This window comes from Nelumbo lutea, chromosome 7, assembly GCF_056320005.1.
Source record: "Nelumbo lutea isolate HS-2025 chromosome 7, American lotus-T2T, whole genome shotgun sequence".
Lineage (NCBI taxonomy): Eukaryota > Viridiplantae > Streptophyta > Magnoliopsida > Proteales > Nelumbonaceae > Nelumbo > Nelumbo lutea.
Genome location: NC_142690.1, coordinates 27,010,850 through 27,036,698, shown reverse-complemented (window position 1 = coordinate 27,036,698; position 25,849 = coordinate 27,010,850). Strand labels below are relative to the sequence as shown.

At 38.8% G+C, this 25,849-nt stretch overlaps 1 protein-coding gene across 1 annotated transcript; it reads right to left on the bottom strand.

Moving 5' to 3' along the window:
• Positions 1–5,831: 5,831 nt before the first annotated feature.
• Positions 5,832–24,878, bottom strand: LOC148845836 (WAT1-related protein At4g19185-like). The gene is made up of 7 exons (XM_088954038.1): positions 23,892–24,878; positions 22,701–22,763; positions 22,458–22,574; positions 22,068–22,353; positions 20,927–21,082; positions 7,413–7,564; positions 5,832–6,219 (listed from the first exon to the last, which is right to left on the bottom strand). The coding sequence occupies exons 1-7, from the start codon at positions 24,089–24,091 to the stop codon at positions 6,015–6,017; spliced, it is 1,179 nt and encodes a 392-aa protein (XP_088810164.1). The 5' UTR covers positions 24,092–24,878; the 3' UTR covers positions 5,832–6,014.
• Between the last annotated feature and the right edge of the window lie 971 nt (positions 24,879–25,849).

The window sequence follows — 25,849 nt, the reverse complement described above, 5'->3', positions numbered from 1 at the left end:
ATGTGCTTAATTACTAGTTTATATAAATATATAAATAATTAAGGATGGGCTCTATTAGTTACAAACATCTTCTAATAAAGTTTGCAATGCTACGACAATAGTAGGTGCATGCACTTCCAATATAACATGGCATCATCGGTTTGGCTATCGCAATTCGAAGGTCAATTCATTTGTTTTGTCCACATTTCATCTCCTGGTTTCAGCAAGTAATTTTCATTTTCGTAGTTCATGCCCTATGGGCAAGAGTTTACCATTTTCTCATATTACATCCAATGTTAATGGACCCCTTGAACTTGTCTATTCTAATGTATGAGGGCCTTTTCCAACTTCTACACAGTTGAAGGCTACATGTACCATCTTTTATAGATTTAGTAAATTTATTTGATTGTTTCCCATAAACCTTAGGTGCCATATCTTTTCATGATGTTTAAGAATAATGCTGAAAACATGTTTGACAAGCGTATGAAGATACTACAAACTGATGAAGGGACAGAGCACAAGCCCCTCTTCTCATTTTTCATTGAAAATGGGATCATCGATCCACCAATGCAGCAATGCTATTGCCCACATATACATTCCCAGAGTGGTGTTGTTGAAAGGCGCCATTGTCATAACTTCTATTCCTAAGCACCGCTGGTGTGATGCATTTGCCACTATTGTCTTCCTTATCAATTGGATGGCATCACTTGTTCTTCATATGAAATCTCTATGGGAGGTACTACATGGTTCCCCATCTCAAGGTTGAAGAATAATTTTTTATTCTCTAACTCGCATGCCCTCACGCCTCCTTACACAAAAGCCCATCGGGCTTGAAGCGTGGATAAGCACAAACCCATCCATACCTTATGTTTAAATTTAATTAATAAAAATGAGGGCAATGAGGATCAAACACTAGACCACTTGGTCAAATAGTCTCTAATACCTTCAAAAGGAACCATTCAACATAAAAGTTTAAGTTATTAGGTGAGGTCCCTAAATAGGTTTTTTTTCTCTTATAGAAACTTTGTAGGGCTCTTCGCTTGACAATTCAATCTCCATTGCAGCACCATCAGAGAGAAGAAGTTGTCCACCCTAACTAATGGGAGTTTGCAGGAAAACATAGCCAACCACCACTCTGAGTACTCTAATCCATATATTCAATCTAGCATGCACTTTCCTTGGACTGGCAAGTATCTTGAAGAAGGTTGATAAGTTGAGGCTGAACACACTTAAGTTGATCAACTCGGACAATAGTTTCCAAGAAGCTTCACCTCTCCCTTCACGAGTTGGACTAAAGAAGCGATACCATCTTAGACGACCATGAAATAGGTGGCTAGAGCTAGAAGAAAGGTGTTAATGTCCTTCAATTGAATATGTTGTAATAACTATAATAGTATTGTGTATATATGGACATGTGAATCTGGTGATCTCTTCTTTCTCTACCACAAAATTTGGCTTCACAATCAATCCATCTATCCATCTCTCTCTTTTTTTGCACAAAAATATCAATGGATTTAGCTGGTCACTCAAGAGCTACAATATTAATTGTGTTAGACAGTTATTCCCTTAGGCCCAATCAAATTGATGTATCTTTTGACATTTATTGTAAATGAATAAAATACATAATTAATTCATGTCATTGTGGTGTGTTTCTATGTAATACTTTTAAACTGGACACTTATGAGACTCGTGTTAGTTTAGAATCTTCACAACCGTTGGATAGATCTGGGGAGATTTATTCTGTCAAGGCTAATAGTAATGTGCCATCAAGTTGGTTGGGGTGGCTTATCTCAACTGCTAGGGTGAGACCTAAGGTATATGCAGTGTGGGTTTTCTTGAAACCCTGAACCAAACCAAATTCAAGTATTGCCTTGAACCTTAGAGATAAATTGGCAAAACTAGAATGTTACACTTAACCCCTAGACTTGATTATGGTATTATACTAGGTGTCAGATTGGGCTGTCTTTGATATACCAATTAGTGAGATCCTTAGAGGGGATCAAAACCTACGTATGTTGGGGCAGTATGAGAATTCACCTAAATGGGTGATCATAGTGACAGAATCAATCCCTTTGTCAAATAAAGTGAATGATCGGATAATGCACTCTCTCCGATGGAAACTTAAAGGTTTTAATTCCCGGGATCCATGTGAGTAGAGAGTGCAAAGCTTCACCTTGTAGTTGAGGGAGAGGTCCTCTCTTGTCGGGCAGTGTTTGATCATTATGGGCTGAGAGGTTAAGTGTAAGACCATTGAGGGTAATACCTGATGGCCTAATCTTGCATCTACCCACAGTTCTTGGGTTTTCATAAAGTGGCTGGATCCAAGAACCATTTAGTGTAAACGTTGGGCACATTAAGAGCCATGTTGATAGACTCAGGGGTTCACTGTCTCCTATAGTGAATTCGGCCAGGCCTTGTAACAAAGGCTGGGCTGAACCCATGTAGCTGATGTGTAGATCAATGTTAGGGTCCCACGCCATATAAAGAGAGCCAAGTTGGTAGCAGATTAAAGAGTAAATGAGCACATAAACTTAATGGGCCTAAGGCCCAATTCAAACTAGGCTTAAGTTAGTTAATTAAAAGGGGGCGAATTCAATTTTAAATTGATTAGGATTAGCTGAAGGATAAGATAATTCTTATCCATTTAAGAGTCTAGATCCAAATATAAGATTTGGATTAGGAAACTCTCTCCTAATTAGATTAGGAGGTGATTCAAAAAGGCTATAAATAGGGGGCGAAATTCTCAAATTTTAACAACAGCAAATTGTAGAATTCTTTCCCAGTTCTTGCCGCCCCTACCTAGTTCGATCTCCACTTGTGGATCTGATCAAGAAATGTTCTTTATATTGTTTCTTGGAAGAAGAAACAATCTGAAGACGTGTTCACCAGCCCTTACTCGATTCTTGCTGAAGAATTCAGGTTCTTGTTGAAGAACCATCCTACTGATCATGCTTTACTACACACTGTGTCATCTTCAATGGAAGTGGGTTTTGGTCTTCTCTTTGGGCATGAATACCTGCGTTGGGAGTTACTGTTACTTCATATCAGGTGTATCCCTTACTTCCCTTTGGTTTCAGATCTGGTACGATTTTGGATTCAAGAATGAACATTGAAAATGTATTTTTCTAAATTAGGGAATGCGATTCCCGGATGGGAGAGAAATAAATTTTTTGAAATTTTGCCCAACCTTCCTGCAGGGCTTCAACCATCCATATGATGGATCTCCCATGCCTTCAAATTGGTCCTACTTAGAGAGGAGTTTTAGTTGTGGATTAATTCACCTGAGTCATTTTGATGTTTTATAACATAGATATATGGAGAATGAAACAATGAAACAACTTGAAAGGAGTGGAGGGTCATGGAGGAAATGGAGCATTACTTGAATTGGAAAGGTTCCTTGCCTTCGGCTTGGGTTTCATCATTTAGGTATGCTTGATATGATGTTGCTTTAGTGTTAAACCTTCTCGACATGGTGTGAGTGGGAGAAGCAACAATGGTTGTAGTTTTAACCATGGTTTTAGAACCATTGTCGATCCAGATGGTTAGACTGTTTGGTCTGGAAACTGTCCAGGGTACCGATTCCATTTAACTCCTGACCCAGTCTTTTGTCAAAAGCCTTTGATTTAGTTAGTGACCTGCTGACCTGGGTGGTCGAACCATTGACCGGCTCGGTCAATAGTTTTTGGCCTTTTTTGTTTTAATTTTGAAAATTTTAAATTGCAATGAATTGTCTGTTTAGACTGAACAGTTGAACCACTGACCTACAAAACAATGGCCAAAGCAATTCCCATTTCGCGTTGGTTTTTAAAACATTGGTTTTAACAGTGGTGGTTACAACCATGTTTAAGGTTAAATATGGCTCCAACTGACTACAACTGTTTCAGTGTTCTGGATTATACAGGTTAAAGAAAATTTGATTAATATGAGGTGATTCTTGTTTTGAATAGAATTTGATATTTCCTTTGCCATCTTATATAGTTCAATCTTGTGACTTATCCGATTTTCATTTTCATGTTTATAATTTTATTGTAATTTCCCATCTTTCAATCGTGAAGCCATGAATATCTCTTGTACCAGTCATAGTTTTCTCTCTTTTTTTTTTTTATTTTTGCTTTTAGTAATTGAAACGGGTGCGGAAGAATCTTCCTGATCATGAATTTCTTTTTTTTTTAACTCTAATTTATCATATATAGTTAAGGATCGAAAAGCATGCACATGTAGAAAGAAAGATGTAAACAAATCCCAACTTGATTTGTTGTCTTTATCATTAGCTCTCTGAATTCCATCAAGAAACTCTGCAACTATTGATCAAAAATATAGTTTAAAACTTATATTATCTTTATTGATTAAATTAAGTAACTTAATATGTAGATTATCAATATATGGTTCAAAACTTATGATTTAAATTTAAATTTTGTAAATATTAACTTTTACATTACTTATTGTATACATTCAAATATTAAAATGAAAACAAATGATCAAATAACTTAAGTAACTCATTGGTCAAGTGAGCCCATGGCCTTTGTTACCTTGAGTGCTTGGATTCAAATCTTCACATCCCCAAAAATATTTTGGGGTTTATTTCAAGGTAAGTTCAGTTCCAAGGTAGGCTCCACAAAGGTCAGTTCGGGTAGAGTAAACCCCTACACCTTGGAACCTGCCTGTGTGAGGTTTGGTTCCAAAAATTTAGAACTGGACCCTACCCTATCATAAATTGGTTAGAATTGGTTCAAGGCCAGTTCGGAGTTTGTTCCATTCGGTTCTGGGTAGAGCCTACCCGTCGCACACAATTCATTGAGTGAACGAAGGTGAAATAATACTCTTGCAAGCAGTAATGATATGGAGCGACCGCCATAGTTTCAGCCATAGGAGGGCTCTCACACTGAATAGGGAAAGCTCTAGCTAACGGAAAAGCACCATTATGGTCCCGAAGAACCAGCCCAACAGATCCTGCACCCACTAACCCACTTTGAATGCTGCATCTACATTCAATTTTTAAAAAATTAAATGCAGGTTTGAACCACACTTCTTTCAATCCATGGTCCAAGGGTGCAGAAGATGGAGAATTCATGGGTTCTGAAAGGCTCAAACACCAAGCAATTTCAGCATGAGCCTTGCATATGACAAACAGCAGGATCAAAGGGATAATCTCGGCATTTTAAAATTTTTAGAGCATGACATCATAACTTTCGGTAATGTTTTTAACATCAACATAGTGGAAGGGATTTAGAAGCAATGGTGTCAGAAACTTAAGGTGAGCTGACTGCTATTAGCAAAAAAAACAGGGATCATTTCAGAAGCTTCAGGGGAGGTTTCAGCAATTAACCCTATTTTTTGGTTGATGAGCTACATGTGTACATGTAGCACGTGCTAGTACACTAAGTGTGTGGGTAGCAGACAATACTCAAATTCATATCACCATCTTAGGCTCCAACTCCCCAACTCCTTGTTACTTCTGCAGAGGTTAAGCAATAACTGTTTATTTGCATCATCATTTAACAATCTCTCCTTTCCTTTTGCATAAAATAGAACAAGAACAACAAACGGAACAGTTAACAACTTAACATCAAGTCATCAACTAAGGCAAAGGTGAAGGGAGAAAATAAGGCTTTTATGCCTATTTCACCCCCTCGGCGGTGGTTTGAATCCACCAAGTTAGTAGAAAAAGCAGACGGGGATTTGGAACAATAATGAAAAGACAGAAAAAAGAAGACTAGTCACTATATAACAACCAATAGGACTCAGTTGCTCTGAAATGGAAAGATGATGGATAATTATATCTAGGGAAAATCTATGATGCGGGAAAGATATGGTATGGAAAGAGTTTTGACCAATCAAAACCCACCCATGAATTTTGATAAATAACATCTTATTCGCTACCACGTTTATGATTCCATTTTATTGGTAAGTTGTTTTTCGGATATCATATCTTTTCCATATCATAGTCCTTATATCTATCCAAATAAAGCTTAATCATAACAAAGATATTATCGAAAAGAACTTTTCAATTTAATGAAAATCCATCTTATGTTTCTTCAATCAATTGCCTTCAGAAGTGAGGTGGACGGGGCAGAAAAATTATGTCCTCTCTGGTATGAAGACTTCTTGCGTGGTGAGTCCCTGAGAATAAGAGGTTCAGCTGACAGACTCACATGAGTAATGATCCCATCTTCCCTTTCTCTGTAGGATGCCCAAGTGACCGTATAAAGTCCAGAGATTATCAGAAATCCCCCTAAAATGCTGTTTTGACATCGGTAATCACAATTCACAAAGTTAGCTCCGGTTCTATCACAAATGAGCTTTTCATTAGTATAGCCATTAACAAATTTCATAAACAAAACAGTTCAGGAAGGAAAAATGTCCCACTCGAGTATTAAAGAAAACCAGGTTATAACATAATGAAGCAAAATAGGGTAATTCTGTTTCACCATAAAAAGTTACTTGTGTTCATATTTGTCATGTGAGTGAATGTAGATCAGTTATTTAAAAGGCACGCCTGAGGCACACCTAGGTGCACAGGCAAGGTGCATTTTAGGGTATGCACCTTGCCTAGGTCCCAGGTACAACATTTTCAAAAGGTGTGCGCCTGGTGCACGTTACGCTTAAGCGCAAGCGTGTGCCTTTTGAAAATCTGTGCATTTTTCCGAGAACCCCATATTTGCTAATGTTGCTCATTCATTTATCCTAATAAAAGATATTTTTAAAAGACACTTAAAAGTATAAAACCTTTTTAAGAATTTAAGTCCCTGATATAGACTTGTTTGAACTTGCCTCGAGGGGCTTGGTACAAAGGCGGCTCGTAGAATCAGGAATTCATAATGTTTAACATCACATTAGCTATTTGAAGTAATGCAATTGGGAAAAAAATAAAGAGGTTAAGAGTTTGCATGCTTGAATATGTTTTATATGTTATGCTTGATTTTATTTTTAAATTTTCATTTTAAATATGTTTTGCATGCTATGCTTATGTATTTTGATTTGAGATAATAAATTTTTTAAAGCATTTATTTAAAATTTAAGTTTATATTTTTTAATTAATAATGTCTTTTAATATTTTTAATATTTTGCATTTTCTAAATTTTTTGGATTTTTTCTAATTTTTCAGGTTTTTTTTCGTGCCTTGCTTCAAAAAGGCATACGTCTTTTTAAATTTTCATTTTAAATATGTTTTGCATGCTATGCTTATATATTTTAATTTGAGAAAATAGATTTTTTAAGCATTTATTTAAAATTTAAGTTTATATTTTTAATTAATAATGTCTTTAATATTTTTAATATTTTACATTTTTTATTTTTTTTGGAATTTTTTTTTTTAATTTTCAGGTTTTTTTTTCTGCCTTGCTTCAAAAAGGCACACACCTCGCCTTGTGCGTTGCACTTTTAAAACACTGATGTAGATTAATAACAAATGTGAAGAGAGTCCTGAATAAAACCTTCCCAGATATATAGGGTTTCCTAGGAAAATCCTTGATAGGAAGGCAGATGCAGCAGGCTGAAGAGGATTATACAGAGATACCAATGATGGTCCTAGAATCTTGTTGGACCATGTCAAGAGTCCATAGTTAACAGCAGATGTAATGATACCCTGCAAAGACAATGCACAAGATTCAGTATGTTTACTATGTAGCATCACTGCATGAGATTCTGCATATGACTAGTCGAATCAAAGTCATAGACTTAACATTCAAACCATGGGAGTCAGATTGATGCCAATACCTAATGATATCATTGAAACCAATTTATACAGGTAGCAAGAAAATACTTATTGTGATGACTGAAAATATAACAAAATTGCATTGACTTGAATTCAAATAACTCCAGAAGATAGGAAGAGTTCTTTTTGTACAACAAGCTTCTTTGAATGCTCTTTTGCACTGGTTTGCCAAATGATTAGCTTCATTATGATGAAATAATTGATTGAAGCCCTTAAAAGTTACAAATTCCTAAAATTATCAAACCTAATAGAAGCAAGCACTACTATTTACACTACTCATGGAATAAAGAGGACCTACCTTGCACTGTTACAAGTAAAATATCTGGATTGTACAGGTACCAAATAACAGATCTGTAAATGGATTTAATAATAAGATAATAAAAATAAAATATTAATAAAATAATAATAAAAATTAATATAACAAAAACATTAATTAAAAATAAAATAATAAAACAAATCTTGGAAACAACCTCTCTGTATGTGCAGGGGTAAGACTGCGTACATCCGTCTCTCCCCAGACCCCACATTGGCAGGGAGCCTCATGCACTGGGCTGCCCTTTTTTTAAAAAGCTAATACAAAACTGAAAGTTTCGATTGATTCCGATTCCAGATCCAGATACAGATGAACCAAACAAAAATGATTGGCATCTGACTCCGATTCCAGTCTGAAAGACTCTAAACTAAACAGGCATTGGGAATAGGTGTTTCTGAATCTGATTCCAGAGGATTTCAATTCCAATCCTGACTGTGAACCAAACAGACTGTAAGACAATTCCAGTTCTTAATTTCTCAGAAAGGAACTTATGTAAATGTACACAAAAAGAGCAGATGCATGTCAATGCTGGTTTATATTGTACAAGCAATAGCAGAAAGAAAAATAATTATAAAATCAAGGCAATTTAGGAGTGACACCAGAATCTATAGCATACCAATTTGTGTTAAATGTAGGTAGTAGGTACTTAATCAATTAAAAGTTGAATTAGCCAATGCAACATGATGAAATGCCTTTTCCCTCCAATTGGTGAAGAAAATTAATAGGGAATAGCTCCACATGCCCAAAAGAACCACAAGCAGGCTATAGGATGGCCTGCATGCTTATTCAGTTGAGTTGAAGTGAGTCTTTGCTCTGTAACTCGTTCTACTTCCTGAATCCAACTGCAACTAATTTCTTCACCTTCCTCAATCTTCTGTTTCTTCAATAGTTTTTAGACCTTCAAGACCCAACCTTGTTATCCCTGTTTTCTACTACAACCCATTTCTGAACTGTTAACATCCTTTTCCCATGTTTTTCTTCTTTCTTCCCAACCTCTGCAGTCTACAAACCCTTAGTTGTAGGTTCTCCCCATGCTTTTCCTATTTCTACCTCAAGTGGTCCCGTCCCTCTTTTTCCCATTACTTCCCACTTATCTTAAAACTCTTCCCCCAGAACCTACTATTTGATAACCATGGCCGTTTAACCTGGTTCAGCTGGAGTTAGAATCCCATAATATTTTATTCACCCTACCAGTCAATTTGTTTCTCTCTCTCTAAAAGATGACTGCTCTGGCCAAAAAGAATAGTTGGGATCAGCTTTTGGAAAGCTTCCATTGTGTCATGGCGGATTCCAAAGGGAAAGAAAAAGTAGTGGAAGATCATGACAACCAACTGAGTCTAAAACTGGCTCACATGTTGGCAGAGAAAGCAGTGGTCAAAGGTTCTCATGTTGAAATGGATATGGAAAAGTGCTTGGAGGCAGAGGATGTACTCAACCATCTTCTCAAGGGAAGAATCTTTCCACGCCTACAAGTCACAAAAGATTAGAAATTTATTTCGAAGATGTTATGGAGAAAGAGACAGTACTGAAAGGAGGTCAATGGTTTTATAAGCCCATTTGGTTTATGGTGGATCTGATGTAACCGTTTTCGGCCACGTACTAATGTTTTGTGATGTAAAAATTTTTTGGCTAAGCACCTCGTTATTTGACCCGGTGGTGGCGTGCCTTAGTGATGAGCTACTTGGTGGCGAACTCCCTGGGGGAGTATTGCTTGGTGGCGAACTTCCCGATGGCGAGCCCCCTGGTGGAGAGCTACTTGGTGACAAACTGCCGGGTGGCGAACTACCTGGTGGTGAACTGCCTAGTGGCGAACTACCTGGTGGTGCTCCCTGGTGGCGAACTGCCTGGGGGCGAACTGCCTGGGGGCGAACTGCCTGGGGGCGAACTGTTTGGTGGCGAACTGCCTGGTGGCGAGCTGCCTGGTGGCGAACTGCCTGGTGGCGAGCTGCCTGGTGGCGAACTGCTTGGTGGTGCTCCCTGGTGGCGATCTGCCTGGTGGCGAACTGCTTGGTGGTGCTCCCTGGTGGCGAACTGCCTGGGGGCGAACTGCTTGGTGGCGAACTGCCTGGTGGCGAGCTGCCTACTAGGCGGCCGATGCCTTAGAGAATGCTGGAGCTCTCTGGTGCGGCGCAATCCGACTGCCCTCAGCATGAGGTGGTCTTCTTTCCTTTGTAGGCTGCGGGAGATGAGGGACCTACGAGAACTTCATCTTTTCCTCCTCTTTGTAGGTGGCGGGAGCTGAGAGACCTGTGAGAACTCCATCTTTTCCTCCTCTTTGTAGGCGGCGGGAGCTGAAGGACCTACGAGAACTGAATCAGAGGTCCCGGGGGTATTTTCCCGGTGGGGGCTCTTCGACGCTTAATTTAGCACTCTTATTGTAGAAAGCTTTGAAGATAATATGAGAGAGCTAGAGAGTAGGGGTTACTTCCCTTTCATCCCTCTCCCTCCCCTTTGGGGGGTGAGGTCTTTATATACCGGAGTCCTCGCGGGTTAGGTGGGTGAAAAGCCTCCAAACGGTAAGACTCGTCGCATCCTGTCAGAACCGGGGTACGGTGGTGAACTCCTCGAGGTTGTCAGGCTGGCGCTTGTGTCAGGCGGCCAGGTCGACGCCTGTGCCGGGTTGTCAGAGGGGTGCTTGCGTCAGTCGGCGGGTGAGTGTCTAGGCCAGGTCGTCAGGTCGGCGCCTGTGTCAGTCGGTGGGTCAGTGTCTAGACCAGGTCGTCAAGCTGGCACCTGTGTCAGTTAGCGGGTCAGTGTCTAGGCCAGGTTCGTCGGTGGGCGCCTTGGCCGGATCATGCGCTAGGCTGGTCCAGGTCAGCCAGGTCGCGCAGGCCACACGCTGCACGCAGCTCGCGCAGGCTGTGCGCAATTCGCGTAGGCCGCGCGCGTGCTGTGCGCAATTCGCGCAGGCCGCGCGCGCGCCGTGCAGGTCGCGCGTGCCGTGCGCGCGCGCTGCGCAGGTTGCGTGTGCCACGCAAGCGCGCGTCAGGCCGCGCGCAGGTCGCACCAGGCCGGCCAGACTGGTGCCCGGGTGGGTCACCAACTTCGTAAGTTTGTTGGCTAGGTGTTTTCCTAGTTGTCACGAGGTGCCACGTGTCACAATTTCACTAGAGGGCCAAATCTGCCCTCATCAGGATCCATGGAAGGATAGTGAGGATGGTACGATTGAAAACCTCTATACTCAAAAAAGTCCATTTATAGTTGCATTTAATCCCATGATCCTTGGTTGAAGATACTAGAGTCAAGGCACTAGGATTAATGGCGGGAATAGTAAAAGACCAACAAAAAATTCCTAAAGGTCAGCCAATACAAGGCTTGTATATAATAGTCCAGGTGATCATTGATGTTCGCCAGTCTCTTTCACTAGTATGTTCATAAACGTGGAAGGGAGACAAAAATGGGTTTGCCACCAATATGGATCATTAACAAAATTTTGTGCCTACTATAGCCTACTTGGTCACTATTGGCATAGATGCAAGTGCATTGACAAGCTGCTGGAGGAGATTAAAGCTGAAATTGAAGATAGGGATTCCAAGTGGAATTCCAATCGGAGAAACCTAATTCTAGTGTATAAAGGATGTAGAGAACACTGATGTGGTCCCCACTGTACTGTACTCGTATGCTATAGTCAGCAGTTAGTTGTTAGTTGATAGTTATTTCAGTCAGTTTATAATTACGAATCTTTTATTAGTCTTTTATTTTTGCCATGTAAGCAGCAAGGGTATTTCAGCCCTTTTACCTTTATTTGAGATTTAATATAAATAGCAAGAGAGGGGCGGCAGATCAATAATCCTCTCCTTTTCTAAATCTCCCCTTCAAACTCTTCTTCTCCTCTTCTCCTCTCTTCTCTTATCCTCTTCCTCTTTCTCAAATTTTTATTGTTAATTAAACACTAAAACTAGGACTGATTGTAGTCTTATTCGACTACAATGTGGAAGGATGTAAACTAAAACTGATTCATATGAGCGACACTAGCTCAGACGAGGTCTCAGAAGATGTGGGAAGAAAACACAAACTAAGTTCCTGGATGACTCAATCAAAGCAGGGAGTCAACTTACAACTCGAGAAGGCAAAGAAGAGTTAGCTCGATGGGACCTGCATCTACACCTGTGTCCATATATCAATACATGCAAGGAGAGATTCTGGATTAAGGTACATTACTAAATCAGGTGGGTTTGGATATATGGAACCAGAGCTGGGCCTGAAGAAGTTGGGTCAACCCAAAAAGACAACACTAGACCCAAAAACAAACTCGATGCTGCATATAGAAAAATGTTGAAATCCTCTTTGCTGATGGTACGAGAATGAAGTTTCCACTGGAAACCAATACACAGGCTCCTCAAGCAGGGCAACAGGTTGAGGTAGTGGACAAAAGTTCGGCACATGAGGTGGAAGAGTGGATTGATGTTTTTACATTTGCACAATTACTTCTGAATGGCCAGAGCAGTTCACCGATCGTTAACCCTATGGAATTAATAATGGGCATAAATGAAATGCTTGGGCTTCTAACTCCATTAGATCTGCATTCAGGTATCTCTCATATTGCTATCCCAACCCTTGGCCAAGTACTCACCTTTCTTTACTCTCAAAATTCATATTGTAAAATTGAATATACTTTCTTGCCTCACTATTGTATCTTGTTCCTCGTGAATTTCTTAGTATGGAATACAATGGATCAACAACTCACATCTATCTGTTATCTCAGGAAACAGGGTAGAATATTCAACCACGATCTCTTCCTTTCTGAAACTAATATCCTCTTAAAAATCACATAAATCAGGGAAGATCTAAGGTACACAGATGGTTGCTTTGTCTCAAAAAGGGGAAGATCGGGTGGTCTCTTCTGTAGCTGGAAATGGAATTTACTCATACAGATAATTGACTCATTAGATAGATGGATTAAGCTACAGACTGAAAAGTCTATGTCTGACCCAGTCTGGATTATAACTTCTGTTATGGTCATCCAATTAAGCAACATCAGGCTAGAGTGTGGAAAGATTTAGATGAATCAATGAGAAAACATGATGATTGGTTATTAATAGGGGACTTAAATGGTATAGTGGATGCCTCTGACTACTGCGGATCCAGAACTGAGTCATCTTGAGTATCCAGATCTTTGAACTCCCTCATAATGAATCACCCTTTACCAGAAGTTCCCTCAATTGGGGCCTAGTACACATGATAAAACCATAAAGAGGGTAAGAGGGTGAAGGAGAAATTAGATAGAGGTCTGGCAACTTCTGGATGGTTTAATTACTTTCCAGAAGCTCAGATTACAGCAATTCCCACTACATTTTCAGACCATACCTTGCGACTCCTAGATACCTGTCCTGCAAAAATTTCAAGACCAAAGCAATTTCATTTCTCACCCATGTATGCTGATGAGGCTGAATGTAGAGAAACCATTGAAAACCAATGGAACAACTCTCTCCCTCTTTACATTCCCAACAAGCTGAGGAAGTGTCAGAGATCAATTAAGAGAATGGAATGTGGAGAGGTTTGGGAAGATTTATTAGAACAAATTCTAATCTTGGATGAGGAGGGTCATGCAGACAATTCCAAGGAAAAGGATTTTCTTAGAAGAGAATATGAAAAGAGGCTCCCCAGAGAGGACCAACTTTGGAGATTGTTAAAATGCTGTATCATATTCAGTTTAGTGCTGCAGGCAAGGTTCAAAGTATTGACACAGGCTGATATGGGCGTATCGGCCTGTATCAGTGCTTTTTTTATATTTTATTTTTTTCAAAACCGGTTTAAGTCCCGGCTACCCTCTAAACCATGGTCTAGCCCGATACAACCCCTGTAGGGGCGTATCGGGAAGCTCCCGGCACAATACGTATCGGCTGATACGGGCCGATACATATCGATACTTTGAACCTTGGCTGCAGGGACAATATTGTATTTTTAACTCTTTTTATGATCACCCTAATATATATATATAAATACAAAAGCTGGTGCCACTAGCACAACTTTTGGCCTCTTATTCTTTCTTTCTTCTCTTCCCTCTCTTCTCCTCTTCTCTTCCCTTCCTTCTACTATTTCTTCCAGGACAATATGGTATCAGAGTGGGTCTGTTAGCCTAGAGAACAGAACAGATCAAGTGTTACATTCCTTTTTTACTGTTTTCTCACAAAGGAACTTGGGAATACTGATCGAACAGGTTTGAGAGTCCTTTCCAGCCTTCTTTCTCTCTTGTTCTTGGTCGTGTACCAAGAAAACAACCTGTAACAGGTTCGTGTGATTGATGTTAAGGGTTTAGAACCTGTTTTTTAATTTTTTGTGGATCGTGTGATCCTTTGTGGTGTATCCGTAGGTCAGGGGATGACATGTGCTTGTTGTAACAGCAGTTAAGTGAAAGTTTGATGATCATAGGGCCAGTTTTGTCCTAGGTGGTGACTGTTTCACGATTATCTGATGTTGTATATGCTTTTCAGCAATTGCATTGTGTGTGAACTGGAGAAAATCATCGGAAATTATTTCCCCCTCTAGTGCTAGACTGTGTGTGGACTAAGAAGAAAAAAAAGAATATAATAATAATAATAATAATAATAATAATAATAATAATAATAATAATAATTTTCCTCTTGTGACAAATCAAGTGTGACTGAAAGTGAACTTTATGGCTTCTGAGAACTTTGTTACATTTGGTGTATCCTTTATTCATAGTGGGGGTATTGATTTGAACTTCTCTATGGCTATTATTCCCCTAGATGGGCTTAACTATTTAGAGTGGTCGAAGAGGAGCAAGCTATATATCACTGCAAGGGGAAAGATAAGGTATATAAAAGGGAAAATTAAAGAATCTAATTCTAGGAGTGCAGAGCATGATAGATGGAACCAGGAAAACACATGGTAATGTCATGGTTTTTAGTATCTATGCAGCCTCAAGTGAGAAGAAATTTTGTGGGCTAAAATAGCTTATGAAATTTGGGAACAAACTAAGTCAACCTATTCTGAACTGCGTCACTATGCAAAGATTTATCAATTGTAGGCAGGGTTGTCTACTTGTAAACAAGGGGAGAGAAGTCTTTCTGTGCACTACTCATATCTGACTTCCATCTCTCAGATTCTGGGGAGAGATTAACTCCCTAGCTTACAACATGCTTTCTACCTACTCAAAAATGAGGAAATTAGAAGGAAAGAGATGAATGTTAAGGCGTCCACACAACAGACAGAGCACTCAGCTCTTGCTTCAGCTACCCAAAGGAGTGGAAATGGGGGAGACAAGAAAAATCTGAAGTGTTCTCATTGTGGTAGAGAGAAACACACCAAAGATACATGCTGGATTCTGTTCCATCTAAAACCAGCAGCATTAAAGAAGGATAAGGAGCCAAGCAAAGGTCCAAGAGCATACAGACATGTAGCAAGCTCAAATACGGTGGATGGAATGCATAAAACTGGAACTACTAGTGTTTCTTCTGGTACGGGACAGACCACTACTCCTTCAAATATCTTTCCTGAGTTCACAGCTGAAGGGGTAGACATTCTCAATTGGGCTATGGGTTGATTGAAACAATCCTCAATTGCTTCCTTTTCTTTTGCCAAGACAGGTATTACTTCTGCACTTGGTGCTATAATGTCTTGTTTCCCAAACCCTTGGGTTATTGATTCAAGAGCTTCTGAACGCATGACCGACAACTCTTCCTTATTCTCATCTTCTCATCTGGTTTTTGGGCAAGATAAAGGGTGGATGATGGCCCTTTATCTCTTATTCATGGGAAAGGGGATATCCAACTTGGAAAAACTCTCTCTTAAGTCTACCTTGAATGTTCCTAATCTTATTGCCTACTTACTTTCAATTTCTAGAATAACAAAAACTTTGGATTGTGTTGTAACATTCTTTCCCACCCATTGTGTTTTCCAAGATCGGTTAACGAAGCAAACGATTGGGAGTGGTCGTGAGTCTGGAGGTCTTTACTATCTCAATGAAGACATGGGTTCAGCTCTTAAGGCAGTGTCTACTAATATCAGTGAATGCAAGGAGTCTAGTACTTTGGTTTATCTCTGGCGTACTAGATTGGGTCACTTGTCTTTTTCATTGTTGACAGTCTTGTTTCCAAAGTTGTTTGAGAAGGTGTCCTTTAAAAGCCTTTTTTTGTGATGTGTGTCAAATATCTAAGCATAGTAGAACAAATTATCCAAGTTCCAAAAATGAAGTTAATGCTCCTTTTGATTTAATTCATTCTGAGGTTTGGGATCCCTCACCCATTATTTCACTAGAAGTTCAGGACTGTTATCAGTCTTGAACCCTAATGAATCTCAGGATCGAAGATAAGCAGAAAGAAAGAGGAGAGAAGAGAAAGAGGGAGAAGAAGCAGTAGAACACAAGGGTTGAAAGGAGGAGCAGAAGCTTCATGTTCTGCCACCGCCACTTTAATTAATATTTATAGGTTATGCTCATTACATGGAAAGGACAGATCTGCCCTTAGTCTTTACATAACAAATAGAGTAAAACAAAGACTGAAATAAATAACAATTGAAACAACTAAATGACCAATAGCTAACCCTAGGCAGACTAGAATATCTTCTACCCTACGAACACAGTGGGGCCGTAGCTGTGGGGCCCACTTCAGTGTTCTCTACAATTTCCATGGATGAATACCGATATTTCATTAGTTTTGGTGATCACTTTACAAGATACACTTGGATTTATTTGATGAACGAAAGAGAAGAAGTACCTAGAATCATTATGGTGTTCTGTAAGATGATTGAGACACAGTTTGGAAAGAAGGTCAAGTCCCGTTCAAATAATGCAGCTGAATATTTCAAGAGTTTTCTAAATGTGTTCTTTGAAGATGAAGGGACCTTACATCAGTCATCATGTACTTATATGCCACAACAGAATGGAGTTGCAAAAAGGAAGAATAGACATTTACTTGAGACTACTCATGCTCTAATGATTCAAAGCAAAGTCCCAAAGAAGTTTTGGTCTCATGCTGTTCTGACAGTTCCTTATCTCATCAACCGAATGCCATCCAAGGTTTTGGGGATGAGAACCCCTTTTTCTGTCTTGTGTCCAAAGCAAGTTGCGTTCTCTTTACCTCCTAAGGTTTTTGGTTGTGTATGTTTTATTCATGTTAGTGATCCTAAACGAACAAAGTTGGACCCAAAAGCAACCCATGGGGTGTTCTTGGGTTATTCTCTTACCCAAAAAGGATATAAATGTCTTGATCCAACTACTGGAAGGAAGTTCATCACCAAGGATGACACCTTTCGTCAGTCACAGTCCTTCTTTGAGACTCCTCGAAATCCTTTTCAGGGGGAGACTAGTGGAGTGGAAGAGACTTCCTCAAAGGATAACCCTTTTGTCTCAGCTCTTACCTCTCCTACTTCTTCCTCAGACGCTCCTCATGTTGAACCTTCTTCCTCTTGTCTAGTGGAGACTACAAGTGATTTGTGGTACTACTTGTTCTGAGGAAATTGGTCCTGACCGTAATGATGACCTTGATGATGAAAGGCAGCTAAGTGTTTATCATAGGAGGAGAAAGAGAGACCTACCAGTAAATGGCTACAACCAATCAGAAACTTTAGATTCCGACCAAGGTATTGCTCCTCCCATTACTTCCTCTAATCTCGATTCAAATCTTCCTATTGTCTTGTGGAAACCAATTCGTTCATGCACTCTTCATCCTATTAATAGATCTGTTTCATATTCTCACTTGTTTCCTACCTATTACTCCTTTGCGTTGGCCTTGTCCCCTATCTCTACCCCTTCCAGGTACTTAGAGGTTATTGTTGATCCCAAATGGAGGAAAGCTATGGATGGGGAAATGAAAGCCTTGTTGAAAGCTAACACTTAGGAGATAGTGGATCTACTAGTCGAGAAAAGCATTGTAGGGTGCAAGTAGGTATATACAGTCAAACACAAGGGTGATGGTTCCATTGAGAGGTATAAATAAAGATTAGTTGCAAAAGGATTCACCCAAAAGGAAGGGGTTGACTATAAGGAGACCTTTGCTCCAATTTCCAAATTGAATACTATACGAGTGTTACTCTCTCTTGCTACAAATTTTTCTTGGAAACTACATCAGTTAGATGTTAAGAATGCTTTCTTAACATCAGGAGATCTACAAGAAGAAGTCTACATGGACCCTCCTCTAGGGTATGACATGAGAGGAAAGGTATACAAGCTAAGGAGGATCTTATATGGCCTCAAACAATCTCCAACGGCTTGGTTTGAAAGATTATGCAAGGCAATGAAGGTTATTGGGTACAAGCAGAGCAATGTTGATCACACGTTGTTCTATAAGAGAAGTGAAGGAAAACTAACAACATTGATTACTTATGTTGATGATATGGTTGTTACGAGAAATTATTCAAATGAGATTCGAAAGTTGAAAAACTTCTTAGCCTCAGAGCTTGAAATCAAAGATATGGGACTTCTAAATTATTTCTTGGGAATAGAAGTGGCTAGATCTAGAGAGGAAATATACATCTGCCAAAGGAAGTATGCATTGGACCTTCTAAAAGAGACATGGAAGCTAGGAGCCAAACCAGCAGACACTCCTATAGAGCAAAATCATTGGCTATAGGAAGAGAATGGAGAACTATATCCTGACAAAGAGAGATATCATAAATTAGTTGGAAATTTGCTTTCTTTCACGTGTTCTCTTGTAAATGGCATCGTGCAAATAAGTCAAGATAAGAAGGTGTGGAGGGATCAAAAACCATACAACCAACACTTCCAAACTCTTAGGAGGCAAACCTAGAAGATAGCACTTGTCCTTCTCAATCAACAATGTTTGTTCCTACTGACACCCCTAATTCTATTTTGATGTCTCTATCCTATGAATGATCTTGATCTCCCCATTACAAAACGTAAAGGTGTACATGCATGTACTACTAAACAATCCATTGCTGACTTCACCTCCTCCAAGCATCTTTCACCCTTATATTGTGTTTTCCTATCTACCATTTCTAATGTCTCAATTCCTAAGAATGTTTCAGAAGCTTCAACTATGCATGCCTGAGAGGATAGATGCTATAAGGGAAGAAATGGATCCTCTTCCCAAAATAATAAAATGTGGAGACTTGTGGATTTTCCCAAGGGAAAAGAACCAATAGGGTGCAAATGAGTTTTCAATAAAACATCGGGCTAATGGGTTAGTTGAAAGGTAGAAGGTGAGGCTTGTTGCAAAGGGCTTCACACTGATTTATGGAGTTGACTATGTTGAGACCTTTGCCCCAATAGCCAAGATGAATTCCATAGTGTGCTTCTCTCTTTAGTTATAAACTTTGACTGGAGTCAACATCAACTAAACATTAAAAATGCTTTCTACAATAGAGATTTGGAGGAGGAGGAGGTATACATGGTTCAACCACTGAGCTTCCACATTAAGGTAGCGAACAAAAGGTATGTCAGCTGAAAAGGTTTTTGTATGGAATAAAACAGTCCCCACATGCCTGGTTTATCCAATTTAATAAGGTGGTTTAGTAGATTGGATTCAAATAGTGCCAGTCAAATATTACCTTGTTTGTTAAAGGTAAAGTAGAAAAAAATTGTTACTCATTGTGTATGTAGATGACATTGTTGTTATTGGTGATTGGGAGACAGAGATTAAGAGATTGAAAATGTTCTTATCCTCTAAAGTGAAGGATTTGGGTCTTTCCGTTATTTCCGTAAATTGAAGTGGCCCATTTGAAAGGGGAAATTTCCGTGTCTCAAAGGAAGTATGTTCTTGATCTCCTACAAGATATTGGAAAGCTAGGGGCCAAATCAACTAATACTCCCATAGAGCAAAATCACAAGATTGGAAGTGATGAGGGACAAGTACTTGAATATGTGAAACAATTCCAGAGGCTGATTGGCATGTTGTTATATCCATGCATGACCTGTCCAAATAATGCATATGTTCTTGGAGTTCTTAGCCAATAATGCATGCCCTCAAAACATCACACCTTGCAGCAGTGGAAAGGGTTCTTAGGTACTTGAAGAAACATCGTGATAAAGGTCTATTGCTTATTAAACATGACCACTTGAGAGTTGAGGTCTACACAAAAGCTGATTAGGTATGCTTAGTTGATGATAGAAGGCCTTCAATTGGTTACTGCACCTTTGTAGGGGGTTGTTGCTAGATCAAGTACTAAAGCTAAGTATAGAGCTATGGCTCATGGAGTAGCTGAGGTACTATGGATGAAGAACCTCCCAGGAGAACTTGGATTTGCAGTAAGTAGGCCTATGTCTTTGTATTGTGACAATAAAGTAGCTATCAAATAGTGACTAATCTAGTTTTCCATGACTAGACTAAGCATATTGAAGTCAATAAGCACTTTATTTGGGAAAACATTGAGAAGGGAGAGGTGTGCACTCAATATGTTAACACAAAAGAGCAATTTAATGTCCTCACAAAAGGGTTCAATACTCTATTGCATAGTGAAATATGTAACAAGTTGGGTATGATTGACATTTATAGCCCAACTTTAGGAGGAGTGTTATAATAGAGTTGCCACAGGGGTAGAAATGTCTTTTTTACTTTATGTTATGTTTTAGTGATGTGACCCTAATATAAATATTAATAAGGGCACTGACAGCCTGTCTTTTTTGAATTTTAAACATTCAATTCTCTCTCTTCTTGCTTTCTTCCTCTCTTCTCTTCTCTGCTTCTCTTATTTTTTCATTGGATTATAAGGACTAAAGGAGCTCCTTTCCCTGGAGTGCTCTTGTATCACATGGTCAACAAATAAGAACCAATATAATGCTAATTATTACAATTACCTAAGTAGGTGGGAAAGGCTGTTACTCAAACAGAATTGTCTCCATTACACTGTAGTCAAAAAAGAAAAATAAATGTAATCCATACATCAAGCATATTCAAACCGATTACGCTAACATCTTTTCCAAGTCAGTTAGGATAACCAGAGAAGTCAAACACAATTTAGCTAGCTTCTGACCCAAAATATAACAGTGACTAAGGACTTACAGCATATAAGACTGCAAGTAACTCAGAATGTGTCAAGCTCCAGTCTGTAGACGCATTGGTTGATAAAAGTCCCACAATTACCATAAGAAAAGCACCAAAAGCATATGAGTATGCTGTCAGTGAAAGGCTGGCCGGATACTTCACTAAAACTGTAGACTGAAATATTTTGCAACAGTAAATGTCATATTTGTACAATAAAGCATTCTTCAAATAAACAAGAATTGATTCCTAAACATTTTTATTATATATCTACCATATATTCACTTAAAATAATAGAGTTTACTACTTGTACATTAAAAGCCTAAGATGATAAAATTAAGTTCGACCTGAAAGAGAACTAATGCACATAAAATGGCTGTTTAACTGATGTATGATGGAAAATAAACTTGATACAGTTTCTAAAACCTCTTAAGTAACCTAAAAAATTTTAAAGAAACATGGAAATGGCAAAGTAGAGAACAGAGCATCAAGTGAATTGATTAAAATTGCATGAATCATATAAATAGTGAGATTCATACGTTGAATCATATGATTCAAACAATAATTGTAAGGTTTTACATAAAAGGATTTAGGCATCATATTAGCCATTGGATTCATGATTTAAAACTGAATTATATCATAAATCATAATATTTTGACTTCCACCATTTCCAATATAGTGATAGATCCTATAGAAAGTCATTCTCATCCTCTCCAATGTCCTAATGCAGTCACTTCCATAGAGTAAAAATCCACTCCTAAAAACCTAATTTCACACTCCAAATTTTTGCACAACCTAAGATAAGGAAGATTCTTCCACGACTTATCAGATTTTAGGGCATACATGTACATATATATATACTAATTCCATACTGAACCGTCTCTCAAATGGTTCATTCTCAGATTAGAACTGAAAGGTCATTTTTCCTTATCTAAAATGGAGATCAATATCAAGTAGAAATTAATTCTAACTGATAATCTGAAGGTATGAACTAATAACTTACCTTCTTTAAAATGATATATTCACAGTAATCTATTAATACGGAAACTAAACCCTTCTAAATCAATCTAACCTTCTTAATGGTGATTACTATTTGCATCTTTTTGTTTTCAAAAGATTGTCTACCTAAAGGCAGATTAATCTTAAGATAAGTTTCAAATACCTGTATGGCTAAATAAGCTGCCATGCACATGCAGTTCCCTATCAAACATAACACACCAATGTGCCATGGTTGAAGCCCAAACTCCAGTAGACTAGATGTCAACCATCCAGAAGGCTCTAGTTGAGCCTTTGCACTTATCTCACTTTGCATTCCAAAATCCAATCCAGAGTACCCAAATACAGCTGGACCACGGAATAAAACCATTAAAGTGGCTCCAGAAACACAAACAAGTGTGCCACCGATCTTCACCTGGCCTTCATTTGTGGCCAAATTCACTGTTTCTGTACTGCATGGTAAAAATTCTTATCATACTGAACAACCAAGAATCTTCAAGATAACAATATGAAAATATAATCAAATCAGAAATGAGTAGAGATTCATCACACTCACCCCATCATTGCAGCCAACAGAAATGTAAAGACAGGAATTGAAGGCTGTATGGCTGCTGCATAAGTTGGATTTGTGTACTTAAGACCAATAAGAAATAAAAGCTGATTGCCAAATATCCTGTTCAAATGTTAAGAAGAAAACAATCAAAGCATACAGATCAATCAAAAGGGCATCTTCTCAGTTCAAATGGTTATAAATTAAATACATTATGCAAATAGCACGTTTAAGTTATAGGAGTTTTACCCAGTTAACCCAAGAAAGAATAATGACATGAGAAGCCGGATAGTTATTGGTGTTCTGACCCTCCTGAAAAGACAAGAGAAGATGAGCTCACGAAACAGTGATTAATGCCAGTAGTTATGCCATCAATAACAACAGATGTTCAGTTAAAAACCCAGGAAAAATTAGCACATGGCAGAGTTAGAAGGACAGTCAATAATCGATACTGTTGCATAAGGGAATTACATTTTCATTCTAAACATTACTCATGGAATAAGGAAGGATCTCTCAGCACCTTGTAGTCAACAATCCAAGGAACTTGGTTCATATGGTCTCGATTGAATTGAGGACTTAATTACCTAACTCCTCCATGTCTCATGATTTCATAGACTAGTATTGAAGAATTTAATTTCTCAACTCCATTTCTTGTAGCGAAAAAAAGAAAAAATCTCAACTCCATCTCCAAATATTTGGCCAACTAGCCTATACTAGGAAGGGTATTTTCTTTGGTATTGCCAATGGAAGATTCCATTTAATTATGTCTGACAAGCTAATGCATCCATGCACATGGAACTTTTAAGTGGCGATTTAAGAAATGCCCATGGCAGCACAAGTTCAACTAAAATTATTATGGTATAAGTTTAACTTTTCAGGACTCAAAGCCTAAAACACTGGAGGTAAGAAAATATTATTTATATTTTCAGCTTCCTTTCGAATTTTAAATATTTAATTTGCTCTGTTTTATGATTCCCCCACCACTAAAATAATCAGGGGCTTTTTCATGACCATGAAATGGAATAAGGGGAAATTTACTTATGCAAACAGTAACAGCTATAAGTTCCAAATGCATATATACAGAATTACAGATTAATCCAATTTATGAATATGCTGATTAGCCATCTGATTAATTGATACACTAAAAAGGGCATCCATTATTTCAAATATAGTTCTTAGAAAAAAACGAAAGAACTACTAGTTAGATGTCAAAAGAAGTCTAATTTAGCAGATCCTCACTATATTAGCACCCGTACATAATTCAATTTACATAGAGATAAATATTGACATGAATTACTTAAATTAATTTGAGAGAAACAAGCCGAGTAATTGGACCTTGAAAAGAGAAGCTTATGAATACAAACAACATAATTACAACGGAAAGAAACACACACACACATACAGAGAGAGAGAGAGAGAGAGAGAGAGAGAGAGGCTAACTTTTCACGGAAATAGGCAACAGGGGCGAGGATGGAGAGGGCGAGCACATCGCGGAAGACGCAGAACACGACCTGATTCATACCCACGTTCAAAGCAACCTTGGTGATTACATGGTATCCCCCATTGAACAGCTGCACCATCGCCATTGCTGCGTGTGCCCTTTGCATTTCTCCTCCTCCAACTCCTCCCACTCCCGCCATTTTCTTTTCCTATCAATCATACAACAATTCAATCCAATTAATAAATTCTCTCATCACCACCTTCGCTTGTCCACGACGATCTGCCACTGCCTGGCCTACCTACTGCCATCGGTAGTTCGGTTGCTTGTGCCCAAAGCCAAACTCCCTGACTTCCCAACGATCAAACAAAAACAAAGGGAGGGAAATTATGTAAACTGCCCCTGTATTTCTGACAAATACATAAAGTACTCTGTTTCAAGAAATTACTTAAAAATACCCCTGAGGTTTTGGAAACTTCTTCATGAAATTGGATTAAAATGGATAGACAGAATGAAAAATCCATTTTGCCCTTGATTATTCTTTAAATTTTCTAATATCAAAACCCAAGATGCCCATTGACCATCGCCGATCAAAGTTCATGAATATATCGAGCTTTGTATCGAATCACCTTTCAAACTTGAACCCAGGAGCCCGAATGAAGATTGAAGAAGAAGGAATAGGAACCGGTGGTGTCGAGCGTTGACGCGGATTCCGATGATCCCCAACTGAGATGATTTCTACCACTATCTCCGTATGGAGTTCTGGTTGTTCTTTTAGTACTGTTTTGGCATTTGCGATTTTGCAATCCGGTTGTTGCTTCATGTGGGAGATGGTTTTATGGGTTTATCGTTTATTGCCATGATTGGATTTGCATATGGTTCATGCCAATTCACATACAATGTTTCTCTAGTATGTGGAGAAAGGACACCCTTTCTCTACTAGGAGATGGTTGGTTGAGGTTGCAGGGGAATCCAAGCCAGTCTCAGACACCCTTTATCTCAACGTCTCGTACATTGGTAGATTTCTGTCCTCAAATTTTGTTAATAGGCAGAGATTATAGCTTCTGGCCCTTTCCATTTAATGAATGTCCTTCAACTATTCAGAAGAAAGCAGCTTAAATTATGAGAAATCAAATTTTCATTTCTCCTAATACAGAAAAAATCTACACAGTCGACACTTTGAACCATTGCTCAAGCATCAATCAAGCTTGAACATGTCTTCTATGGTAGCTCCACGGTCTGGTTCCTCATTGTAAAGGTGACTGATAAGCAATAGTTTCAGGAATTCTTCGGTGAAGTCGAAGGAAATTGCAGCACCCCATTTGGATCCTGCTCCTCTCCATGGAAAATCTTCCTACTTCGTGCAGGATAAATCTTCCATTATACTGTAGCTACCAGTAACAGATAATATCCATATGCTCAGCTGCCCTACTTTGCATCATTATTATTCTCTGATTATCCTCTTCAGTTTCTTCTTGGATTCAAATTCAAAGCATGTTAGTTTAAGAGGTTCTGCCTAACCTTCTCCTTCAAAACATACGGAGGACACCACACAAAACCCAAAAAATACAAAGCAGAAAACAGAACAAACTGTAAACACCACTCTAAACATACTACGGCAGCTTCCACAGTCAAATTTGACATCTCAGCATCTCCTTTCAAGTTTCAATAATAAGGATAGCCACAGAATTCTGGGATCTTTTAAATGGAAATCCTCTAACGCATACAAGTCTTGAAGCAGGGGCCATAACAGAGGAGAACAATCAAAAGATTCCTTTCTTTTGAATTCAGAGTTTGACATGTCGAAAATCTGTTTTGACCGGAAAAGGGCAGAACATTAAAAGAGTCAGGATGTCACATTCCAACAGCTGGGACGGACAATTACACAAGGGAAGTATTTGTCATATAACTTCACTCTACAGGGGGTACTTTAACTAATTGTAAGAAAACTTCAGGGTAG